General features: G+C 44.9%; 3 protein-coding genes across 3 annotated transcripts; all 3 read right to left on the bottom strand.

Moving 5' to 3' along the window:
* Positions 1-1,780: 1,780 nt before the first annotated feature.
* Positions 1,781-3,171, bottom strand: LOC136470629 (F-box only protein 8-like). Its single transcript, XM_066468406.1, has one exon. The coding sequence runs from the start codon at positions 3,080-3,082 to the stop codon at positions 1,781-1,783; it is 1,302 nt and encodes a 433-aa protein (XP_066324503.1). The 5' UTR covers positions 3,083-3,171.
* Positions 3,172-3,364: 193 nt separating this feature from the next.
* Positions 3,365-7,798, bottom strand: LOC136474940 (protein transport protein SEC31 homolog B-like). The gene is made up of 9 exons (XM_066472507.1): positions 7,413-7,798; positions 6,665-7,322; positions 6,432-6,581; positions 6,148-6,358; positions 5,121-5,240; positions 4,640-4,767; positions 4,439-4,529; positions 3,894-4,043; positions 3,365-3,802 (listed from the first exon to the last, which is right to left on the bottom strand). The coding sequence occupies exons 2-9, from the start codon at positions 7,021-7,023 to the stop codon at positions 3,662-3,664; spliced, it is 1,350 nt and encodes a 449-aa protein (XP_066328604.1). The 5' UTR covers positions 7,024-7,322; positions 7,413-7,798; the 3' UTR covers positions 3,365-3,661.
* A 4,663-nt stretch (positions 7,799-12,461) lies between these two features.
* LOC136474939 (EPIDERMAL PATTERNING FACTOR-like protein 1) lies at positions 12,462-13,749 on the bottom strand. Its single transcript, XM_066472506.1, has 2 exons — positions 13,322-13,749; positions 12,462-13,226 (listed from the first exon to the last, which is right to left on the bottom strand). The coding sequence occupies exons 1-2, from the start codon at positions 13,430-13,432 to the stop codon at positions 12,999-13,001; spliced, it is 339 nt and encodes a 112-aa protein (XP_066328603.1). The 5' UTR covers positions 13,433-13,749; the 3' UTR covers positions 12,462-12,998.
* Positions 13,750-23,314: the final 9,565 nt, after the last annotated feature.

Below are 23,314 nucleotides of genomic sequence, written 5' to 3'. Positions count from 1 at the left end.
ATCGCCACAGGCGAACAAGATCAAGAACTGGGGCCCTGGTTCACAGCAAGCGGCCTTGGCGGCGATAGTTGCAGCAAAACGATGTCTGTTTCACGAGGAAATCAAGAACTAAACAACAACCAAATCCTAAGGAGAGCGAGGGCTGGTATTTATAGAGTCTTGGGCGTCACCCCCCTGGATGTGCCCCCTAATGGGCCCAAACACGATACACTGTCCAACGGACCAAAAGACGGTGTCGCAGCACCCTGATAGATTCTGGACGCTGACTTGTTTCGATGATTCCCGTTGATTCCGAAGGGATTTTGATGTGAGACCAATTGGGTTGGCTTCCTTATCCAATTAGCTTTCCATCCATATGTGGATCATCGAAAACGGAGTCCGGATGCGTCCTGGGTGACCAGTTTAAGGCAGACTGGTCCTGGAGCCTGAACCGGACTCGAACTTGAGTTGGACTGGGCTTCCACCACGAAAAAGATGAATTGGACGCCCATGCTAGACCTCCTCCTCTACTTGGATTGTATGCGATGAAGTAGTGATGTCCTCATCATAATGTCTGTGTCATTGAGTGCTAGGCCACCTCCGATCACAACATACAACAAAACTACAAATATTTACGTGTTGGTCACTTTCTGCACCGACAAAATAACTCTAAGAATTGATTTATTCAGGAACAGAGGGAGTATCATAGAATAGAGAGAGTATTTAATTTGGTGGCATTGATCTGTATATAATTCATATGTGTTTGATTACCCCCTCCATTAAAAAATGTAATTATGGGAATAGTGTCAGTCAAACAATCTTAACTTTAACCAAATTTATAGTAAATAGTATTAGCATTTATGTCTCTAAATAAATTTGTTATAAAAATATATTTCGTGATTAATCTAATAATTCTTATTTTATATTATAAATGTTAGTGTTTTCATATAACTTTGGTCAAAGTTCAAATCGTTTGACTTCTCGAAATGCGATAATTACATTCTTTTTTAGACTGAGGCAATAGTACGTTAATTTATAGGATTTGTATTTTTCTCTAAAGTATATCATATGAGGATTAAGGTGGAGTTCCGTTGGGGGAGCATCAATCAGGTGAGTAATATCAAGTTTATGTATTATGTTGAACATAAGCTTAAATTATATCACCTCTTGTTGCATCCTTTTAGTCACACTATTAAACTATTTTCGGGCTTCAAATTTTTATTTTATTACTAGTTGTTGCAACTTTTCATCCATGCTTCAAGTAAAACTGAATTTCTTGTTGTATCATCTATTTGATTTTTTTCTTTGTATTTTATTACAAAATAGGTTCTATATCTAAACTACACTCCTAGTTAGAGCATAAATTGCCGTTTAAGCCTGCACCACCACCATGACAATCAAGATACAAATGTATTTGTTATACCAAAGGTTTACATGTGCAGTATGATTTTTAAAAAAAGAATATACAGTGCTTAAAATTAAAGCACCAATATGGCCCACTTAAATGAATGGCATGGCAAGGCCGTGCTCATCTTTATAATATATATACTCCTTTTGCATAAAAAATATAATATACTCCTAAGCATGTATTCTTCCTCCGTCCTATAAAATATAAGAGACTGAAGTTTGCTCTAATAAATCAAATTATTATAAATTTAACTTTGAGAGTAAATAGAGAAAGGCATCAATACTTACTACCACATTAATAAAGATAAATTACATTTCCTAATAATTATACTTGTTTAATATCTAAGCTAGTGTTATTGTTTGTTCTCTATAAATTCGGTCAAAATTTATAATATTAACTGTGATCCTTTACAAATATGTCAGGACGGAGAGAGTCTATATCCTTGTAACGCAGGTACCACGCATATTCTAGGTCGGGTACAAACCAGTCGCGACTCCTCCCGAAGTAGGACGGGTATGGATCATCTGGACGATAGTAATGCAGCGACGACGATGCGTCGGCTGTACCGGGGCACGGCGGCACCGGCAGCGGCACCAGGCTCGCCCTGTAGAGACACCGGCTGACGTTGCCGATTTCGCCGTAGTAGACCCTGCTCACCTTCCTCTTCTCCTTGACGTCGTACAGCAGCAAGTAACCGGAGCCGACCACCAGGAGCAGGCCTCCCTCCACGACAGCCACGGCCTGGTCGATGGGCTGGAACTCGGACTCGCGCAACCGCTGCCAAGGCAGGTCGATCCGGAGGCGGCGAGCCCAGGCGGCGACGCTGCTGCTGGGGTCGCCTTCTGTTTCAAGGGCCCAGACGTCCATGTGGAGCGACCCTTCCGCTACCGCCGACACGGCGAGCGTCCCTTCCATGTCGAACACCCGGAGGTAGTGGCGGCGCGTGAGCGGAGGCCGCGGGATCAGCCGGAACTTCTCGGACACCGTGTCGAACGCGACCAGGTCGACGCTTGTGCCGGACTCAGGGTGGTGCGACCAGTACAGGACGCCGGCAAGGGCGACGCACGCGGACGGAGCCACGCCCAAGCCGCCGGCAGGGCCGAGCCGCCGCACGGCGGCGGAGCCGGTCGAGAGGATGTAGTAGTGGAACGGCCCTGTTACGGATACGGTGGCGGCGTCAGAGGACGATGGCGGATGATTGTCGTGCTGGAGCTGGAGGCGGCCGATGCACAGCAGCCGGTGCTCGCCGGACGGCTCGTGGAAGTAGAGCCCGGATGGCACGGCCGACGCGCACGGGTCGGGCGTGAGCGACGGCAGGACGGCCGACTGCCGCGTCGCCGGGTTGCAGATGAGGAAGGTGCCGTTGTCGCTTGCCGCCAGCAGGAGGAGGCCGTCGCGAGAGTCGGCGAGGCGCAGCGACCTGCCGTCGTCAAGGCGCAGGAAGCGGCGGCACCCCGAGTAGTCGCTGTTGAGAGGGTCGAGGCCTGCGAGTATGTTCTTGGCGTTGCGGTCAAGATGGTAGCCGTCGGGGTAGACGAGGAGCTCCAGCCGCTGGTGGCGGGAGTAGGCAGCTACGAAGGTGCGGCAGGTGGCGATGCGCCGCCAGCGCTTGCTTACGGCGTGGCAGCGGAGGACGGACTTGGGCGGCAGGCGTAGGAGGATCTCGGCTAGCACGTCGTCGACCAAAGAATCCATCACCGGTCACCGCCTATCGTACGATCAGGCCTCCGATCCTACTGTTTCTTTCGCAGGGAACGCACAAAGGAAAAACCCCGTCCGCTCGCCCCGGCACCCTGTATATATGTATATGCATGTATGTATCCGTTTTGTAGACGTACACGGGACAACTACCTGAGTTGGATTAGATAGCATGTTCAGGTGTATAGTACTCCTGCAACGAATCACTGAACACTATTCGGACTCCCAACCTCATGATAGCAGCTTTTTTTAGAAAAAAAAAAAAACACTTCATGATAACACGACTCGAAGCAGATTTCAATACTGTACCACAGATCCACAAATAAAAGATGATTTATGTAGAGCAGAGCACTATAACAAAGAACCGTACCTATTGGAAACCTATTGAGCACTATAACAGGTCCATCCGAGCATTTGTTTTGTGTGTAGAGCAGAGCACTTCTAAGTTCTAACAAAGAAAAACCTACTGACAACCGATCCGTGTAGAGCAGAGCGCTATAACAAACAAACCTATTAGAAAACTAATGACACGCTCGATCCATTTCTCGCGCATTTGTTCACGTCAGTCAATGCAACCTAATTACCCACACCGCTGTACATCTCCACTTTATCGTGGACCGGTCTTCCTCCCGAGGTAGCTAAGGCAAAATGGTTGACACGGTGTTGGCTCCAGCGAACGGCCAAGCATTTGCCAGGTGCTTTTACCTCATGTACAACCTGCTCAAAAGAAAAAGGAGAAGCAACACACTGGAGTCATATAAGGTAAAGGAACCAACAGATAAAATGATTTCTCCACTAATATTCCTACCTCGCCCTTCTTCACATTCAGTAAAAGAAGCTTCTCTTCAGTGCATGCTAGCACAATTTCTTTCTCAAATGGACACCATGATATCGCCACAAGGGAATTGGTATCACTGAACTGGTGCAATGGCTTGTCCACTTTCCGAACATCCCAGACCTGTTTAAATCCAGATACTGTTCATTGTTGAATGAAAAGGAAGGTTATGTGGTGGGCTTACAAAAAATTGCTTATCAAGTTCGTGCGTGGCTGGATTATTTCAAGACAAGCCGCAGTGGCAACTTTTAGAGGACTTTTGTTTGCTTTTTTTTTTTTTTTTTGGAGAGAAACTGGAGGGGTTTACACCCCAACAGTGCAAAAATTTATTAAAATAAAAAAAGTACAAAACAGTACAAGGCAAGCAAACAACTTTTAGAGGACTTTTGTTTGCTATTTGGTTTCTTACTCTTTTTTTCAACAAAGGGAACCCAGCTTTTAAGTAGCATATTTGTTACATCCAAACAAGCTAGGTATATCAGGTTACCACAGCAGCACAGAGCTGAACATTAATTTACCTTACAGTAGTTTCCAGAAGCTACGACCATCGTATCTTTGTCAGTTGGGCACCATTCTACAGCTGAACAATTTTCCATCGAAGAAAATTTCCTAAGAAAGAGCAAATTCGTTTCATTAGTAACAACCAAGTAGGTATTTCCCTAATAGGGAACAAATTCGTTAGTACAACTATGCATTTGAAGCATAAGAAGAAAATTTACCCAATCACAGATGATTTGGCACTTATATCCAAAATTTTAACACCAACATTTGATGCTGAGGTAATAACATTGGGTTTAAGAGCACTCCATGACAGATCCAAGATCTGCACATTATCATCTTCATTATACTGCAAAAAAATCAAAATACTAGATGGTCAACCTTAATATTCTTTTTAAGAAAACCAAGTAATCAAAATCTGGGCGACATCCTATCCAAACCAGAACTGGAAACACATATTCTTGGTTGAAAATATCTTCTGACATTATTGCAAAAGTATGTCAATAAACACATATCCAGCAGCTTACAAAACAATAAAATTTTATAAATACAACCATACCTACTATAATTCATATAAGTTGTGATATTATTCAAATCTCTTCTTATAAATAACTAAATAGTAAGTCAAAACACTAAATTTTATGCATATCCATCCATTTAGACAGTTTTATTCATTAAGAAACCATTGTCTTATTTTAGTACCTGAAAATGGGGAATTCTTTCTGCAGAAGGGTTGATAAGATCCCATATGAGTACTGTCCCTTTTGCTCCACCAGAAGCAAGAAAGTGTGGTGTTGTAGGGCTGAACGACAAACCGAGTACCTATACAGATTGATTATGCAGTCAGAAACCAGATAAGAATTTTCAGCTAACAAATGCAATATAGCTAAGAAAAGATAAAGTGAGTACAGCAATTATAGTTAATCTTCAATAACTTGCCAGTGTATAAACATCAATAATAAGAACAGCAATAGCTATCAACACCATGGGTTTTTTTAGGCATCGAAGCGAGCCACCACGAAGGGGCTGAATATGTTAGAATTTTAGTAGCAGGGAAACACACACATGAACAGTGACAAAATTCAATAACACAACTATGACTCCAATAAAATCAATCCATGTGCTTTGTGTTCTATAAACAAAAATCCTGCCGTAGAGCAAAGCGTACACACCAATCCATGAACCAATGAGCATAGCAGAGCACAGAGTATGATAACTGATTAGTAGTGGTAGTATGGCACATACCACACAAGCACAAGCTGTAGACAGTATTGTGATACAAAGTAATTTATATAAAAGTATGAACTATTTTATATAGCACAACCAGCAGAGCAAACACAACAGAGAGCACAGCTGCACAAGCATAGCAGCCTGACGCCTTGCAGCAACTAGGCAACACCAGATCGGATATAGTGAACTCCATACACACACGCGCGCATGTCAAGACGACACCGACGCCCAGCACCCTTAGCACACCTTGTCGCATAGGTGACTACTCATAAACCATGATTAACACAGGCCAAACTGTACAGTTAAACTTTGTCATCTCAGCATCCCAATTCACTGTTACTTGATTGCAATATAGGTATAGCTCCCCTCTCTCTACTTCTCTAGTCCTAGCTCCTCTTACTTCTACTTGTGCTCTCAATACTATGGCTATTACGAAAAGTGCTTGGCTCTGCTTGCAAATAAAGTTGGATAGTAACAGGGAGGAAGAACGAAAACTCACTGGACCAGCAGAGTGACATGACATCAGGGCAACCATGGAAGCGGACGATGATGCAGGGAGAGTCAAATCACCACTAGTGGAGTCCAGACTTGGCGGCTGTGGAGGCCCATCTGGAGAGAAGTAATCATCGATTACCCTAAACTGGGAGAACCACCGACCATCTCCCGACTCCGAGCGGCCATCTTCCGATTGCAGCATCAGGTTGTCATTCCTACAGACGGCACACGGCAGTGATGAAGGTGCACAAGGAGCAGGAGCTTGAGATGTGAGGTGGCGAGACGGACCTGTGGGGATCCGAAACGGCCGTCGCGGGGTTCTCGTGGTCGTGGCCACCGGCGACCAAATTGGGGGTGGTGCCATGGACCTGCTGCAGCACATCCTTTGGGCAGAAGTAATCCTCGATTATGCTGGAATCGGAGCCCGAATCCGAGGGTCTGCGGGGACGGAAAATGGGGTGATGAGAGGGAGGAGAAGAGAGCTAGATTTGCGGCCGCGCACGCGTCGTCAGAAAACTCACTCGAGCAGCGCCTCACGGGGGTCCCAGACGGCGACCACGCCGCTCTTCAGGCCACCAGCGATGAGCCCGGTGGGGAGTGCAGATGAATAGCACGACGCCTCTGTGGGCCTGGACCAGGCGACGCGGCAGAACTCGGCCGGCGAGGGGATGCGGGCGACGAGGGGAAGCACGCCGTCGACGTACGCGGCGGCGGTGCGGTAGACGAGGAGGCCCGGGTTGCTGGAACCGGACGCGTTGCTGGAACCCGGCGCGGTGCTGGAACCCGGCGAGGTGCCCGCAGCTAGGAAGGTGACGTCAGACGAGCCGCCGAAGGCGAGGGCCGACGCCGTCACGGACGCCGACGCCAACACCTCCGCCATGCCTGCTCCCTTTCGCGGTTCCCCCTTCGGCACCTTCCAGAAAGGACAAACGAGCCGCGAGGGAGGGAGGAGGGAGAATTTGTTACGTGGGACGGGACGGGGGCCAGGGTCTGCCGCCAGCCGGGGTCATAGCTGGCGGACCGCACATTTCGAAGGTGATAGCATGGGCCGGGCCGCCGCGATTGTTCCCGTCAGACTGATGGGCCAAATATTCTTCCAATTCTTCCCATCGAACTGGCCGCTATAATAAGGCCTCGTTTGCTCCTGGGGCGGCTTCTGCTCCGGCTACGAGTGAAGCCCTGCCAAACGGTGCAAAGAAAAACAGATTCTCAAGAAGAGCAGTTGGGAGCCGGAGCCCTTTTCTACGGGAGTGCCAGAGCTGCACAAACCTGGGCTTCCAGTTCCTCCGGCTCCTCCTCCGTCTTCTTGCCGAGTAACGTTTCTGCCCAACGCCCTCACGCCCGCGACCATGACCGGCAGCCGCGTTCAGCCGCTTCGCCTGGCCGTGTTCCACGCCAGGCACGCTGGAGCTGCTCCACCCGTCCGTGCTGCCGCTCCTCGCCATGCCGGATCCGCTCCGCCCGGCCGCTTCGGCCTCCCAAACGCCGTCCCACACGCGGCAGCAAGCACCCTTGGTGCAATCCATTCTGCGGCCGCGCCGTTTCTCACGCCGGCGGCCGTCTGCCGCGCGTATGCACAGTAGAAAGAGATGCGGAGAACTGGAGATGGCAAAAGGGCACGGAGAGATGTGGAGATGGCAAAAGGGAACCGGTGGATGGATAAGAGAGGAACCGTCAAGGCAAGGATAGATATGTACTATTGTTTTTTTTTTCCTTCTAATACTGATATTCTTTTGAAGGAAAATAGTTTTCTTTAGTGATAAAATCATAGTTACCTAGCTAATGAACCCATAGTACTAGCTGACATCAAATATTAAAATCAAAGAGATAGGAGCACTATGGACATTAGATATATTTCATCCATTCAAAAAACAGGATAAAACATTTTGTCAAACATTTTTCAAAAATGCTTCAGCTCCTTTAGAGAAGTTGCTTCTTCAGAGAAACCGGAGCTAGAACTATTTTTAGAGGAGCCAGAGTCCTATCAAACAGGCCCTAAATCTTCTACACAGGTGCGACTTAGGGTGGATGGCAAGCATATTTAAACATAAGCTTAGCCCAATCCGAAAAATTATATCCACTTTTTTGTTTTTTGGTTGATCTTTTTTAGTTAAACTTTCCCCTTTTATGTTCCATTTTTATTAATTTCACTTTGTTACTTTTCCCTATGTTCTTCTTTTCTTTTTTTCTTTTTTTTAAAGCAGCGTTGTAGTGGAGAAGTAACAAGAAAATTTTGGCTTTTAATCAAATCAAAACAGCTCCCTTTCTAGTACCTGGCACGTTAAAGCAATTGGAGAACAATAGAGTTTGCAAACCCGACAACAATGAATAAAAATATAGACCGTCATTTAGTTATATAGAACCCAATTGCATTTTTTTGAGGATTGGTTAGTCTAATCGGAATTCCGCCAAACGACCCAAGCCAAGATAGGAATTCCGCCGAGATTGACATGAAACCGAAGTCAAAAGTCAGTATGAACAAGAGACTTTGGTGGTGGCCAATTTATGAGAGAGAAGCTTCCAGGAAATTACTGGGGTAACATCAACCTCTCCCCCCTCTATAAAAGGAGGTGAATGGGAAGTTGGAGGAGAGACACAACATATGTACATGTATATGCAATGAAATAATAAAGAGCTCTCTTCCCTCTCTCATTCTCTATGTTCTATTGTTCTTGCGCCTATGTCATGATAAACTGATTTCTCAACAGAGATACGTTCTAGGCCATGAACCACGACGGGAGAGCGACGACTGCAAAATTGGAGGAGTCTTGCCACATATTCCCATCACTATGGCAAAAGCCCATCTAAATCGGGCCAATAAATTAGCCCTTGGACAAGCCTTGCCTATCGAAAACCAAGGTTTAAGGTCTCTTTGGATCCGGTGGTCTAGGAACCCATTTGGATCTATGATCTAAAGTTTTGAAGCTCCAATAGAAGATCTAAGGTGTTGTTTAAAATTTAGTCAACCATATAAAATTTTAGACTACACAAGTAAGATGAAATGGTCTAAAGTTTTAGTCCTTACCTTTAGCCACCTAAATTTTAGACTATAAGATCTAAACATGGCCTAAACTTTAGCCACTAGACATGAGGCGGTGGGTATAGGGACTACTTGGTGTTGGCTGTCAAGATCTACACGGTGTTGGCTGCCAAATCTTTGGCAACCACAAGGATTTGGCAAGCCAAATGTGAGAAGTTGACAAGTTTTGTTGCCAACCAAATACTAGCTAAAATCATGGCTTGTCAAACCCTTGGCTTGGTAAATTTTGTAAGTGAACCAAACATGCCCATAAAATTACTGTCTAAAGTTTAGCCCATCTAAAAAATATTAATTTATTTATTAGACCATACAAATAAAATTTATTAGACTATACAAATAAAGTAAAGTGAACTAAAATTTAGCTTTTAACTTAACTATAAACTTTACTCCGTACGCATTATGATCAAACACGGTCATATAGCTCCACTTTTCAAGGGCCGATTTTCACGGTCGACAAACATGTCCCCACAGAACAGCCGAACATTCATTCTCTCACGAGAAAAACGGACAGATCTCATCTCCAATCATAGCTACCCGCTTCCATCAAATCATTACGGCCTTACGGGCCTTAGAAAGTTTTTGAATATAATATACCAGGTAGCGTGTCCGTCCGTTGTTATAGAACAATTAAATTTTTATACTAAAAACACACTAATCGTATGATAAAATAATAATACTGTTAAATTAAATATCGATGTTAAAGTGACATTTAATTCAAAAGGCAAAGTTCGTAAAATTAATATAGTCACGAAGAGCGCGGCGTCGTAGGCTCACAAACTCTACTGTATAAACTTTTTCGTGATATGGCTAAGATAATATTTTATATCGGCAGAAAGAATTCTCCGATATTCATTTTTTTCATGCGCCAATAAATTCATGAATAAGTTCCGTTGCGTCTCCATATAATCCTGTACACACAGGTTCAAGTATATATGTAAATATTAGTGCATGTCACATGGATAATATTGCGTGTCTTAAAAAAAATCTCTCATAAAATTTTAAAATAAAGTATGTTATACTCACCGTATAAATATGTGTTGCTTTAGGACTATTCCACACAGACATATATTGTAGAATAAGGTATCCACTTGAGTGTCTGTTCCAAGATGTTGAATTAGTTGTTGTAATTCTTAATTTCGACATATTTTTCAGGTCAAGGCAACCAATGGTGACACTTTTTTTAGTGGTACATAATTTTATGGTGCACCTCTTGACTATCTGAGTAAGGACAAGCTAGCATTGCAAAGGCTCAGAAAAGCTGCTGAGAAGGCCAATGTTGAGTTTTCATCCACTATGCATACTAAAACCTATGTCCCCGTTTATCATTGCCGATGCTTTTGATGCAAAGCAATTCAACATTACCATGATCAGATATAAGTTTGAGTCTCTTGTGAGCAATCTTATAGAGGGACTCTAATTTTTTATATGATCTACCTCAAGGATATTGGCAAGACGATGGACCCATGCTGAAATGTCGCACCAAAAATTATTTCCCATGAATACATGCGGGTACTATGATAACACTAACTACACCAAATGAAAGATTAGAGAGAATTTGCATTGCCTCCAGAATGATTTATTTATTAAGTTCTTTGGACTCTACAGGTAGTTTTGAAATATCTGTTTACATGTCTTACCTCGTATCCTAATTCAAAATTTTGTAGTTTAATTAAAATATTTAGGTGATTGTATATATATTCAATATAAGAATAATTTATGTATGATCTTCTTGAAAGATTTCTACGGTGTAAAGGCATCTTCGTTTTTCATGCATGCCCGTGCTAACGCTATGGTAAAAATAAAAGGACAATATATCAATTAAAAAATAAAAACAAAACTCATGCTCAAAGTCAAAGACATAAATTATGGATGTTTGAATTTTATCATCCATTATCTATCGGTGTGCCTATAAAATAGACTGAATAAACAATTAAACATATATAGAAAACTAAATTAATAAAATGATCATTGCAAGACATCAATCATCTCATAGCTTCGGATAATATCGCAAAGCTACTAAAAACTGTAACCGTGCCCTCACCTCAAACATTGTCCAGATAAATGGATTACAATGAAATAAATGGATATCGGAGATTTCTTCCTGTCAATATAAAATATTATCTTAGTCGCATCACGAAAAGGTCCATAAAGTAGAGTTTGTGAGCCTGCGACACCGCACACTCCGTGACTGTGTTAAATTCATAAACTTTGCTTTTTGGATTAAATATCACTTTAACGTTGGTATTTAATTTTTACAGTATTGTTATCTTATCGCGCGATCCGTGTGTTTTTAGTATAAATTGTTAGTTATCCCATAGCAACGCACGGACACGCTACCTAGTATAAATATAAAGAATGAAAAGAATGACAAGAAAGATTGGCATTAGGCTAACTCCTTTTGATTCTTTACAAACACATCTGAAAGTTAACATGTGGACTGTGGGCATCAAATCAAAACAACAAAAAGAATATGGATTCGACCATAAGTAGCATTTGCCCTCCTTTTTTGAAAAAAAAAAGATACTGCAGAGTTACAGGATTATCAATCTTATCAGCACCATCATTTTTTGGCAATTGTAGAACTCAACCAAGACACCCATTGAAGTGCTACATCCCTAGCTCGCAACCCAATTAAGAGTAAGTTCTCGCAAGCCTTGCTCCCCAGCCATTATTAAACTGCATGAAAGGTTCCGAAATGAAGACCACTATTTGAAAAAAGAGTAAATGATTATTGTTTCCTTCCATGTATGATTATTGTTTTCTTCCATGCATGATGATTGTTTTCTTTCATGCATGTGGTCTCAGGTGATCGATTTGTTTCCTTCAAAGCAGACAGGGATGACAGTTTTTTTTTTTTCTTTCGCGCGGGGTATCATACGGGTTGGACAAACCAAAATAAATATGGTATCAAAAGATATCTACGGTTTGTTTTTTTAGTGGCAGAAGATAAGCATAGGAGGCGGACCAGTACTATTTTCGCATCATAAACAGGCCATAAAGTTTGAAACCTGCATGGTCCTCGTCCCTACCGCGATCCCAGAGCCAAGCCGACCCCGCGAGCCCGACAAGAGCAACGCCCATGCAGCTGCCGCCAAAGCGCCACGCGACGCGACGAGGCCGGAACCCCACACTGCGATCCCTCGCTCCCAGTCCCAAACGGACGGCTGGGCACGAGGGAGACACCTCAGTAAACAAAACACATGGCGAGCCATCAGAGCCGTACGAAGGCGGCCATGGCCACAGTAACTACGCAACAGTCTCAATTAAAAATCGCATCATCATATTATCAAAACAAAAAAAAAAACGCATCATCATCAGGCTCCCCCGGTGTGTGCCCCGCGCGGCCACACGTCACGGAAGGTTACAACGCAACCAGCATACCAGCCGGCGGATCGGCGGCACTGGGATCCAGCGGTAGATTCAGGCTACCAGCAGAGCTGTCAGGCGAGTCACATGCCTGCCTGCCTTCAATCTGTCATGGCCAGAACACTGGGCAAATACTGCTAGCAGTGGTACTACTAGGATTTACTGCTCACAATCACTCTTTACACGCGAGTAAAATTGCTTCAGCAGAGAGCAAAAAATGGCTACGGCTACGGGCAGTACAAGTTGCGAAGGTTGCAAGCTCGAACTACATGCTAGTAGTAGAGAGAGTGATAAGCTTGTGAAGCAAGCCGCCATGGGTTCCGAAGAACAGATGACACACACACGAGCGCGAGACGAAGAACCGGCTGCTCTCCAGTCTCTCCTGCCGGACCGGAGCAGAGTGCGCACTGGAGTCGCATGGCGCCATGGAGAAGGGAAGCAGCAGCACGCTAGGGGTCGTACAGGCGGCCGTCGCAGCGGCATTTCCACCCCAGCGGCTTGTAGTTGGAGTAGCGCGAGAAGCCGGCCACCGTCACCGTGTCGTCGGTGACACGGGCCGCGCGGCCGAGCTCGGGCGCGGTCGTCACCTGGACGGGCATGCAGGGGTTGCAGGCGCTGCACCGGTTGTGGCAGCTCGGCGGCGTCGACCCCAGCCGCGACTTGTCCTCCGCCAGGTTCTGCACCTCACAAAAACGCAACGCCACTGTCAGTCTCTCTCAGAGACGTATGCGACACAGGAGTCAGGAGGGAAAACGTCGTGACGGTCTCGTACCTGGGAAGGGGAAAACGTCGTGCTGGTGCGGATGCTGGTCGCGGCGCCGAGAAGGAAGCAGAGGGACACGGCCGCGATGAGCGCTCGGCGAGGTGAGCAGCTCACGGCCATGAGACCATGTCTTCTTACAGCCAGCAGGAAGGAAGGATGGATGGATGGAGACGTCTGGGCAGATCGATCGAGGGCAAAGGGAAGCAGGGAAGCTTCTTGCTGGTGGACCGAGGTTGTTATTGAAGAAAGCTAGCTAGCTTCTGTCTCGTGTAGGTTCTTCCATAAACTAAAACCTAGTACTATAAAGCTTTGAGAGAGATGCTGCTGTAAAGTAAAAGCTATGTGGTTCCTCGAGCTACTGAGGTGGCTATGGAGATGAGCATTGACGGTGGCACAGGAGCTCAAGAGAAGCAGGTCACAGTGGCCTATGACGGGGGAGGTTTGCAAAAGGGAGCAGAGGAACGAGACGATGACATGGGCCATATATATGTACAAACGTGGGGGACGCCAGGACGCGAGCCACGGCCGGATGGAGACCACGGCAAGGACAGGACCGGTGACCACCACCTTGTAAACCTATCGCTGCTTGGTTTCGTTTAAGGAAAAAGTCTACTCCACCCCCTCAACTATGGGGGTTGGTCTACATAACCCCCTCAACTATGAAACGGTCTGATTTACCCCCTGAACTTTTCAAAACCATCTGTTTTACCCCCTGAACTCTCCAAAACTGTCTATTTTACCCCCCGGACGGTTTTTAACAGCGGTTTTGCTACAGTAACGGTGGGTTTGCTACAGTAATGGTGGGTTTGAATTTCCTTTTTTTATTTTTGGTGAATCTTTGAAAAATCACAGTAAATCATAGAAAAATCATAAAATAAAAAATCTAATTTTGTTGGACTCCACATGAGTAGATCTACATAGTGAATATATAATACGGTATGCTTTAGTACAAAATTTTTACTGTAGCCTTAGATTAATTGAAAAATCTAATTTTGTCCGTAATTAATTGGAATAATTCATAGCTGCAGCTTCTATGGTCCAATTATGGTGAAATTTTTATGGTACGCTAATTATTATATGCTTGAACTATAGTAAAAATTTCATACTCATTGGACTATGTATAACTTAGTTATAGATAAATTCTAATTAATTACAGACAAAATTGGATTTTCCAATTAATCTAAAGCTACAAAAAAAATTGTACTAAAGCATACCGTATTATATGTTTACTGTGTAGATCTACTCATGTGGAGTCCAACAAAATTAGATTTTCCATTTTATGATTTTTCTGTGATTTACTATGATTTTTCAAAGATTCAGCGGAAATAAGGAAAAAGACAAACCCCCGACACTGTAGCAAACCCGCCGTTACTGTAGCAAAACCCCTGTTACTGTAGCAAACCGCCGTCAAAAAACCGCCTGGGGGTAGGATAGACGGTTTTGAAAAGTTCAGGGGGTAAATCAGACCGTTTCATAGTTGAGGGGGTTATGTAGACCAACCCCCATAGTTGAGGGGGTGGAGTAGACTTTTTCCTTTCGTTTAACACAGCCTTGGTCGTCCATGCCAGTGGCGTTCTACTGCGCCCGCCATCTCTCCATCATCGCCTCTCAAGGATCGAGGAGCGAAATGAAAGGAGAGGATTGTGTTGGATGGCGCCACAACTGTCGCTATCGTTCTGGGGACATGGCCGGGCTTACACTTTGACCGACTGTCGTATCACAACGAATGAATGGAGTCGTGGACTAAGAGCATCTGATTCTTTATATCTTTCCTATTTTATAGAAATAGAGATTTTTTTTTTTTTGAAAAATACCCTCCAACAGCCTCTTCAATTGGATATCTAAATATAGATATCCTCTATTTCAAATTTCTTGCTAGGCAAAGATAACGGCGAGAATGACTCTTTAGACTATGCACAAGATATAAAAAAGTTGTCGGAGAGTATAAAGATATAGAAAACGATCTTTACTCATATGACTCTCTAAATGATGATTTAGAGAGTAGCTTGGAGATGCTCTAATGAATGGATCAGCTACGCAACGCAAATGAACCAATGACGCCTCACGGGCGGGACGCTTGGAATGAAATCGGGGATGTGGTAGCAGTGGTAGGTGATGGCGAAGGAGCAAGCAGGGCCATGTTTGTTTGGGCTGGTTTAACTTATAAGCCATGACTGAAAGTACTGCTGGCTGGCTTGGTGTGAGAGAAAAATATTGGTCGTTGGCTGTATAGTTTATAAGCCAAATACGAGCAAACGAACAGGCTGAAAGAGGACCCCGCACCGTACGAAAGCTGATGAGTGCTAATGCTGGCTGCAACCCTACCAGCCAAGCTATCTACACTAGCTGAGGCAAAGCTCGGTTCTACATGGATGGATGGTCCAATCTCTGAATCCTCCCAGCAGAGACGAAGTAGACCGGCGAGTGGCGACCTTGCATGCATGATGCATCTGATGATCCAAGTCCCTGAGCAACCCATCGTCCTTGAGCAAGCACCAAGCAGCAGCTTCCAGCCGAACAATGCAGGGTTCCGTACGGTTGATAATCCAAGCAACGAAACTCTAAAATAATTCAAGCAACGAGCATCTCTCAGCGGTGGCCACCAGGACACTCTCATAATTCGGTCCGTATGGATTATTTACTGTTTACGCTAAAAAATACTGTTTATATTGTAATGTTGTGAAAGAAAAATACTGCTCCGGCTAAAATAAAAAGCCGAATAAGCCGGGTTGTTGCTAAGCCGAACAAGCTCAAAGGACCCGAGGTTCACAATCTCCGTTACTCGTGTAACGACTACAGTACTGAGATAGTCATCGAACCACAGGTGTGTCCATCGATCGGTCAAACATTCGGGGCCTTGTTCCTCGTGTAAGCCAGCCAGTAGCATGGCAGGCTAGCAGCCCGTGGGCGACTGGCGAGCAGTAGATCCGGTGGCAGTGGTCGATCGAGCGCAGGCCGCAGGGTGAAAAGCCGGCAGGAAATACGGTAAACAAGACGGGACTTTGTTCCAGCCATCGATACGTCAAACGTCTCCATGGGTCTTTCATACGTATCTACCCGTACTTCGACGACGCCAGTGTCTTTTCACTTTTCTCAGTGTTCAATGCCAGGCCTCACGCATCGGCACCGGCAGGTCAAAGAGACCGACCAGCACCGCGTCGCCGTCGCAGCAAGCCCAAACCATGCCAATGCCATGTTGAAGGCAGAGGTTTCCAAGCTGCGGCTGCAAAAGTGCCCAGCAATGGCATGTGGTAGCGGTACTATCCGGTGCCTATCCCCCCGGTAGGCCGGCCATAACGACGATCGACGGGCCTCTCGGTCTCGGATGGTACGAACATGGAACGCCATTACTGCGGCTCCTGACATGATGATGCTCACTGTTTATTGTTCATTGAATTAGACCGGTTCCGGCGGGGCAGCGGATTCAATTCGCCGTGGCGGAGGAATCTGTCCGTGCCTATGCGGCTATGCCTGCGTCCGGCGAGTCGGCGACCGTGATCTCCAAAGACCGAGAGCTTTTTCCTGCTCCATGGCCCATGGGCAGAGACGAGAGAGCGAGCCAGAGAGGGGAAGGTCACTGGGCTCTGCCGTGTTGCGACGGGACGGGAGGCGGGAGCAAGGACAGCTGGGGGGAAGGGGATACTGTAGGCAAGCAAAGCGTTGCTGATTGCGAGATGGCAGTAGAATGGATGGGACGCTTCGACTGGAGCTGAGACGCGGGCACGCGGCGCCTCCCGGTCCGGATTCCCACAGACGACGCGGCTGTGGAAAGCTGCGCTGCGCTAGGATACTGCGGAATCTTCAGCTTTCTTTCGACAGGTCTATCGACCTTGAGACTTTACTACAAGATCATCCTGCTACTCCTACTCTCGGCGCTACTCAGATGCTTCCATAGCAACTGATAGCATTAGCAACAATGCAAGATCAACTGGATTAGGAATTTTCTTCCTGGATCCGAATCATCACATGAAATGCTATATAAAAGCAAAAGTTTCGCATATCAGTTCTGTCCACATGGCAGAATCTGCTGGCATGGCGCTTGCTGCTGAGATAAGCTCATTGCTTGGCATCAGTGACATATCTTTTCTCACTGATAGCCAACTTCTTGCAAGCTTCTTCAATGGATCTGATTTTGACTCGCCTCCACAGTGGGATATCAAGCCTTACACCCAGAAGTTTTCTGAATGCAACTGCCAACTACAATTGGAAAGTCCTCAAAGTCCAAAGAGACCTCAATGTAACTGCTCATGTATTAGCTAATCAGGCCTTTAGGAGCTCGTCGACCAATTGTATCATTGGAAACTTCTCATGTACCAATGTCACTCATGTAGCCAGCTGCCCTCTTCGTGAGGCACTGCAGTTTGTAAATTGGGAGTCCTATTCCCTGATAGCAGCTGTTGCTGCTGATAATAAAGGTTGTTTCTTGTCAAAAAAAAGTCTGCATCGTTGGTTAATTGGTTTGGTTAGCGTTGACTGCGCCGCTGGGCGGGGAAAGCGTCAAAGCGTCACTGGTAGAGTAGGCCATTGGATGCTGTCCTGAAAAGTACAGTAGATAGGCGAATACCATTAGATTAGCGTCGTTGACCCATCAAAAAATATACCGAGGCTCATGACAAATCGAGTCTCCAAATGTTCGGGTTGGTGAATGAAACGGAACTGATCAACAAAGAAATATATACTGGTATACACTAACAAATCGAGTCTCCAAATGTTCAACATTTTCACCAAATTGGCATGAAAAAGGTTCAGCAAACTATAAAAAAATATAGTAAGGGGTCTTGACATACTAATCTAGATGTACAGAATGTCTATTTATCCTGAGTAAATGCCACATTAATTAATTTGAAATTTGTCAAAGTACTTCAAAAATAAATCATTGGAGTGGTAACTGGAAACCTGAAAATACGCACTTGTGGTCTGGTCTTAGGTCATATTTGGATCCTTCTAGTTGTTGCTAGATTTTAAGAATTTGACTTTTGGAAACTGAGTGGGATCCAAACAGGCCCGTTTTTGCTGTTAGATTCTTAAAAACCAGGAAGTTGTTGATACTCGGCTTTTGTTAGTTTTTGTGACTCATAGAGCAATAAACGAATGCAAATTCTTAAAAACGGGGGATCCAAACACCCCCACCAGTTTATGATCAGAATCTATATTTTAGAAACTAGAGGCAAAAACTAGTTTTTAACAATACGAAAATGATCCAAACAGAGCCATAGTCTTACGGAGAGCAAGTACCCTTTTGTCGGCCCCTCATTTCTGAGAGTCCTAGGTGCATCTGTACTTGCGCCAGGAACACGCACAAGTACGTACAAAATCCACAGAATTGGTACACTGCTAAAAAGAAAGGTTTTGAGCTTTATTGATATCTAAAAAGGGTTCTACAACAGTAGCCTTAAGGGCATAGTCTTAGGCTTACAGAGCTAGTGGAAACTACTACCGCGGAGCGGCACTTATTCATGGTGGTCTCTAGTACAGTGATATTCTACAACATAGCGATAACCTAATCCACAGGCAAGCCTGAGCGCGGTTGAAACCCTAGTTTCGATGTCATTTCCTACGTTTGGACTCTTCGCATAACTCGGTGACGAAGTCTGTGAGTCAACAACGGGTGCGCTTCCTCGTCGTAGTCTTGGTCTTCCTCAGTGTCGAAGTATGTGAGTCAACAATAGGTGAGTACTTACGTACTTAGCAAGCCCTAACCCTAGGGTGGGAATAGAGGTGTGGTGGTGGTTATAATTAAGGGTTACATCCTAGTGGAGCAATACCATTTCAGCTAGATCCTAGGTTAGTGTCAAGTCATATTTTTACCAGTTTTATTACACATAAAAGTAAAACTAATCATAGTATCACATTCTAGCATCTGCCCATTCTAAGGACGTGGCTATTCAAATAGATTTAAGTAACTCTGCAGAGGTGTACACATTTCCCACATGATAGGCACAATCCCTACCATGATCAGTGGTTGAAATAGGCCTAACGAGACCCTGTACCCGCTTGGGTGATACCCTAGACTTCCATATAACTCTACCGCGGCTTCTCAGGGGTTGAAAACACACACTAAAACTCGGGAGGATATCTTATCGTCCCATCTCATAATCCCGGATGATACCACATCATCCCTTCATACAATCTTGGACGATACCGCATCATCGCAAAACAACAGTGCCGATGATACCAAATCAACAAAATAATCGTAATAGCCATGGGCTCAAACGTGGCCAAAAATTAAGGGGCTTAACGTGGAAGACCACATAGCAACCACGCCAACTGGACCACGGATGATCTGCATTCATGTCTTCTCCTGATATTCTGCTGCCAACACTGGCTTCCTAGTAGAAATCATACTTCTATCTAACGGGGTGTGAGATCAAGTCTACCCATATAGACATGTGGTTGTACGTAACATCGCACTAGGTGAGAGGGACTACGAACCGGTCCTTATGTGACCGAGACGAGCATCTCTCCGGGAACCCTATCTAGGCATTCCCGTCAAGATAACTTATCCCACATAAGGTATCCCCTAAGTTCATCTATATCGTGGAGCTCATAATTCAACAAGATAACCATTTATCTTAATCCAACTTTAATCATTTCACAATAACCGAGCTCATATTCCATGATAATAATTAAGCAAGTTATTCATTTATAGGCGATTAAGCAAGATGGTAGAGAGAGGGGGAGCTAGGACTTGCCTTCGTTGTTGGCTACTTCCGGCACGTTCTCGTAGTCGGGGTTTTCACTCTCCTGGTAGTCACCGTCATCTGTCGACATAGCTATTGAATAAGACTACTGCCAGACACAAAATAAAAGAGGAAAAGCAAACATAGAATAATATGGTGGCACTAGGATGAATGCATAGAGCTAGATTTTAGATGAATTTTAGAAGTGGTTTCACCTAAAAAAGAGCTAGGATGCAAAAGTTATTCATTTTATAAGTTTATTCTATAGTTAATTATCTGTGGTAGAATCGCCTAATCTAATGCCTGCCAGCAGTGCTCGTCTTCCATTAGACACTAAGCACTCGAAGGAGAACACTAAATTACTCGGTCCCATCAGGCACACCCCAGGGGAGAACCCGAAAATCCACATTTTTTATCAGGATCACGAATGAGAGAATAAAGCTTACATCATTCTTAACCATTTCTTACATCACTTTTAATACAACATCAGAGTATAATATTTATTATTATAACAGTGGAATGTAATCATATTATCAGAGTTATAAATAGTTTAATTGAACAGCGGAATATAAACATGTGATCAGAATTACAGCGGAAATAAATATCTAATCATGACATGATGAAGTATTGATATATAAACTACGACAACAGATTATGAAACTTTCATTTATAAAAGCATTTGGTGAGAGTTATAAATAACAACTACGATCGCAGCATAAAGGAATCCTCGCTGAGCTAACCAGGAGGTATCCACACACAAGGGTCAACTCTAGCATCCACCTGTCACCTGCAACAGGGGGAATAAAACCCTGAGTACTCAATTGTACTCATCAAGACTTACCCAACAGGAGAAAAGAAAAGACTCCAAGGATATGCAAGGCTATCTAGCTTGTGGATTTATTGCATTTGCAGGAAGCATTACTAAGCGTGCGTCCTTATATTCGATTTTTATTAATAGCCGCATTGGTTCATTAACTAACCATTCTATGTAAGCACTTGTGCTACTTTCAAGCAGGTGGTAAGCAATCAGATTTCCTTTTTCCATTCCATCTTTCATCTTTCAGTTCTTACTACGGTGCTAGGCATAAGACAAGCCATACCGACTCGACGGCGATTCGTGAACCAATGTCCCTAGCTGGGTACCCTGAAAACACATGCCCCGCTTATACCTAAGGCACAAGCAGGACCAACCCATCACCCTCCTGTCCTGGGGTCCTAGGTCCCCGTCCAAACTGAGACTCCAAGCCCTCGCCCCTGAGTTCTGGACTCAGTGCGGTGCAAGGACCTGCTCCACCAAAAAGAAACCCTAACAGTCGGTCCGAAAAGAGCCAAAACCCATGACAAGAGAGTAATAAGTCTTCCAAGCACCCATACACAAGTATGTGCCCAGGATAATAAATCTGTGACTTGCCTCGATGGCTTATGCAACAATCGGTCCTTAACTGACACAGACAGAGAAAGCAGTGTAACCATGCCATGCCCCGCGTCCACGACGACACAACCTCTTACACCCACCAATACCCAACCATATCCCTGCCCGGTCACAATTTTCCTTTCCACCATTTATAATTTCCAAGTGATAATGATATAGTAACATATTTCATATATCTCACGAGTGACAGGCGATCACTCGACTTCTACCTGTTTATGTAGCATAGCAATCTACCTGATCCTGTCATACTAGTAAGACTCATAGTATAAAGATATATATATGCAAGTGGGTTTCATTCAACTCCTTAAAACTTAATGCACAAATATAATTTAAACTGCAAAAAAGTAGGGGCTATGCACCGGGGCTTGCTTGGGTAAGATATATATTAAAAAGTTAGTATCTGCATCTTCAGATCATCCACCATCAACTGGATAAAAAGCTCACTGCATCATCTCCTAGAGAGAATACCATTACACCATCTTCGAATTCCCAATCATCCTTCAATTGATCCGTTGACCCATCATCGTATCTATATGATATGCATTGATGCAAATGCATAGATGTAAATAATCAACGACAGTTGAAATGCTTAGAAATCCGATCATGCCTCACAAGCTAACGAGATAGCTCTAACGCTGGTCTACATATCCAAGTTGTCGAATAAGACGTTATTTCCCAACAATTATTTTAGTTATATAAACCCAAGGTGTTTCTTTATTTCATTCTATCGATTTAACCATTATTCGAAATAGGGCATTATTATCTATCTAGCAAACTAATTATCCTAAAGCTACAATAATTATAGTGAGTACCTAATATTGCTAGGAGCCTACCGTACAAAATTTAGATTCAACAATATTACTAATTTATCACCACCATTCCTACAAGTTTATATTTTTACAATATTAAGTACCATAAATTAATTATATAGCTTCCAAGAATATTTTTAAACTATGTGAACAAAATATACTAACAGGTGGATCCTGATTTTAGGAGACTAACAAAACTTGTTTCACCATTTTTGGATTCCTATACCATTTTATATTGATTTTACAATTTAACTAGAAACCTATATTAGAAAAGTATTTAAATAACGAAAAGGGCCAGAGGCAACCCATTTTGGCCCAGCAGCTTAGGCAGCCCAGTCGGCACCAGTCCAGCCTAGGCAGACGGCGTGCGGCGAGCGTGGCCCAGCGCGGGCGGCGGCAAGCCGGCCCAACGCACAGAGGCACAAGCCGGCCCAGGCGCGCAGGCACCTGCCAGCCCAGCGACGGCGGAGCAGCGCTGACAGCCCACACGGGCGCACAGGAGCAGGTCGGCCAGAGGCCTAGGCGGGGCGCGCGGCCAGCGGCCCAAACAAGCCGGCCCAGCGCGGCCAGCCCAATTGACCCTGTGAAAACGCAAAAAAGACCCTGCGCTTTATTGAAACTAACTAGCAGTCCAGCGTATACTATTTGTATGAGTCATGCATTTCGCAATAAAGACCCTGTATAATATTTTAGCTTGGATTCATACCCTTCTTCATCCTCCAAAGCAGAGCACCCAGAGAGGAGCACTGACCGACGGGCACGGCCGGCAAAATCCCAACCACCATCGCCCCCACCGGTGGGGGACGACGGCGCGGGGTAGCGACGGACCACGGTGCAGCTAGGCGCTGTGGCACGGGCGCCGTGGAGCAGCGGGCCCAGCGTGGGACCAGGGCACGGGCACACTCGCACGTGGTGGTCTGTGCAGCGTGGCGACGGTGAACAGAAGGCGCGGCGCGGCGTGACCACGTGCGCCACGGGGTGGCTGTGAGGCATGGCAGGAGCCTTAGTGGCAGGTAAGGCGCTGCGCGCGAGAGGCAGTGGCCATGGGGCTTCGCGCGTGGTGAAGGACCATGATGGGGGC

The sequence above is a fragment of the Miscanthus floridulus genome, chromosome 8 (assembly GCF_019320115.1).
Source record: "Miscanthus floridulus cultivar M001 chromosome 8, ASM1932011v1, whole genome shotgun sequence".
In the NCBI taxonomy this organism is placed as follows: Eukaryota; Viridiplantae; Streptophyta; class Magnoliopsida; order Poales; family Poaceae; genus Miscanthus; species Miscanthus floridulus.
This window is presented reverse-complemented; position numbering and strand designations above follow the sequence as displayed.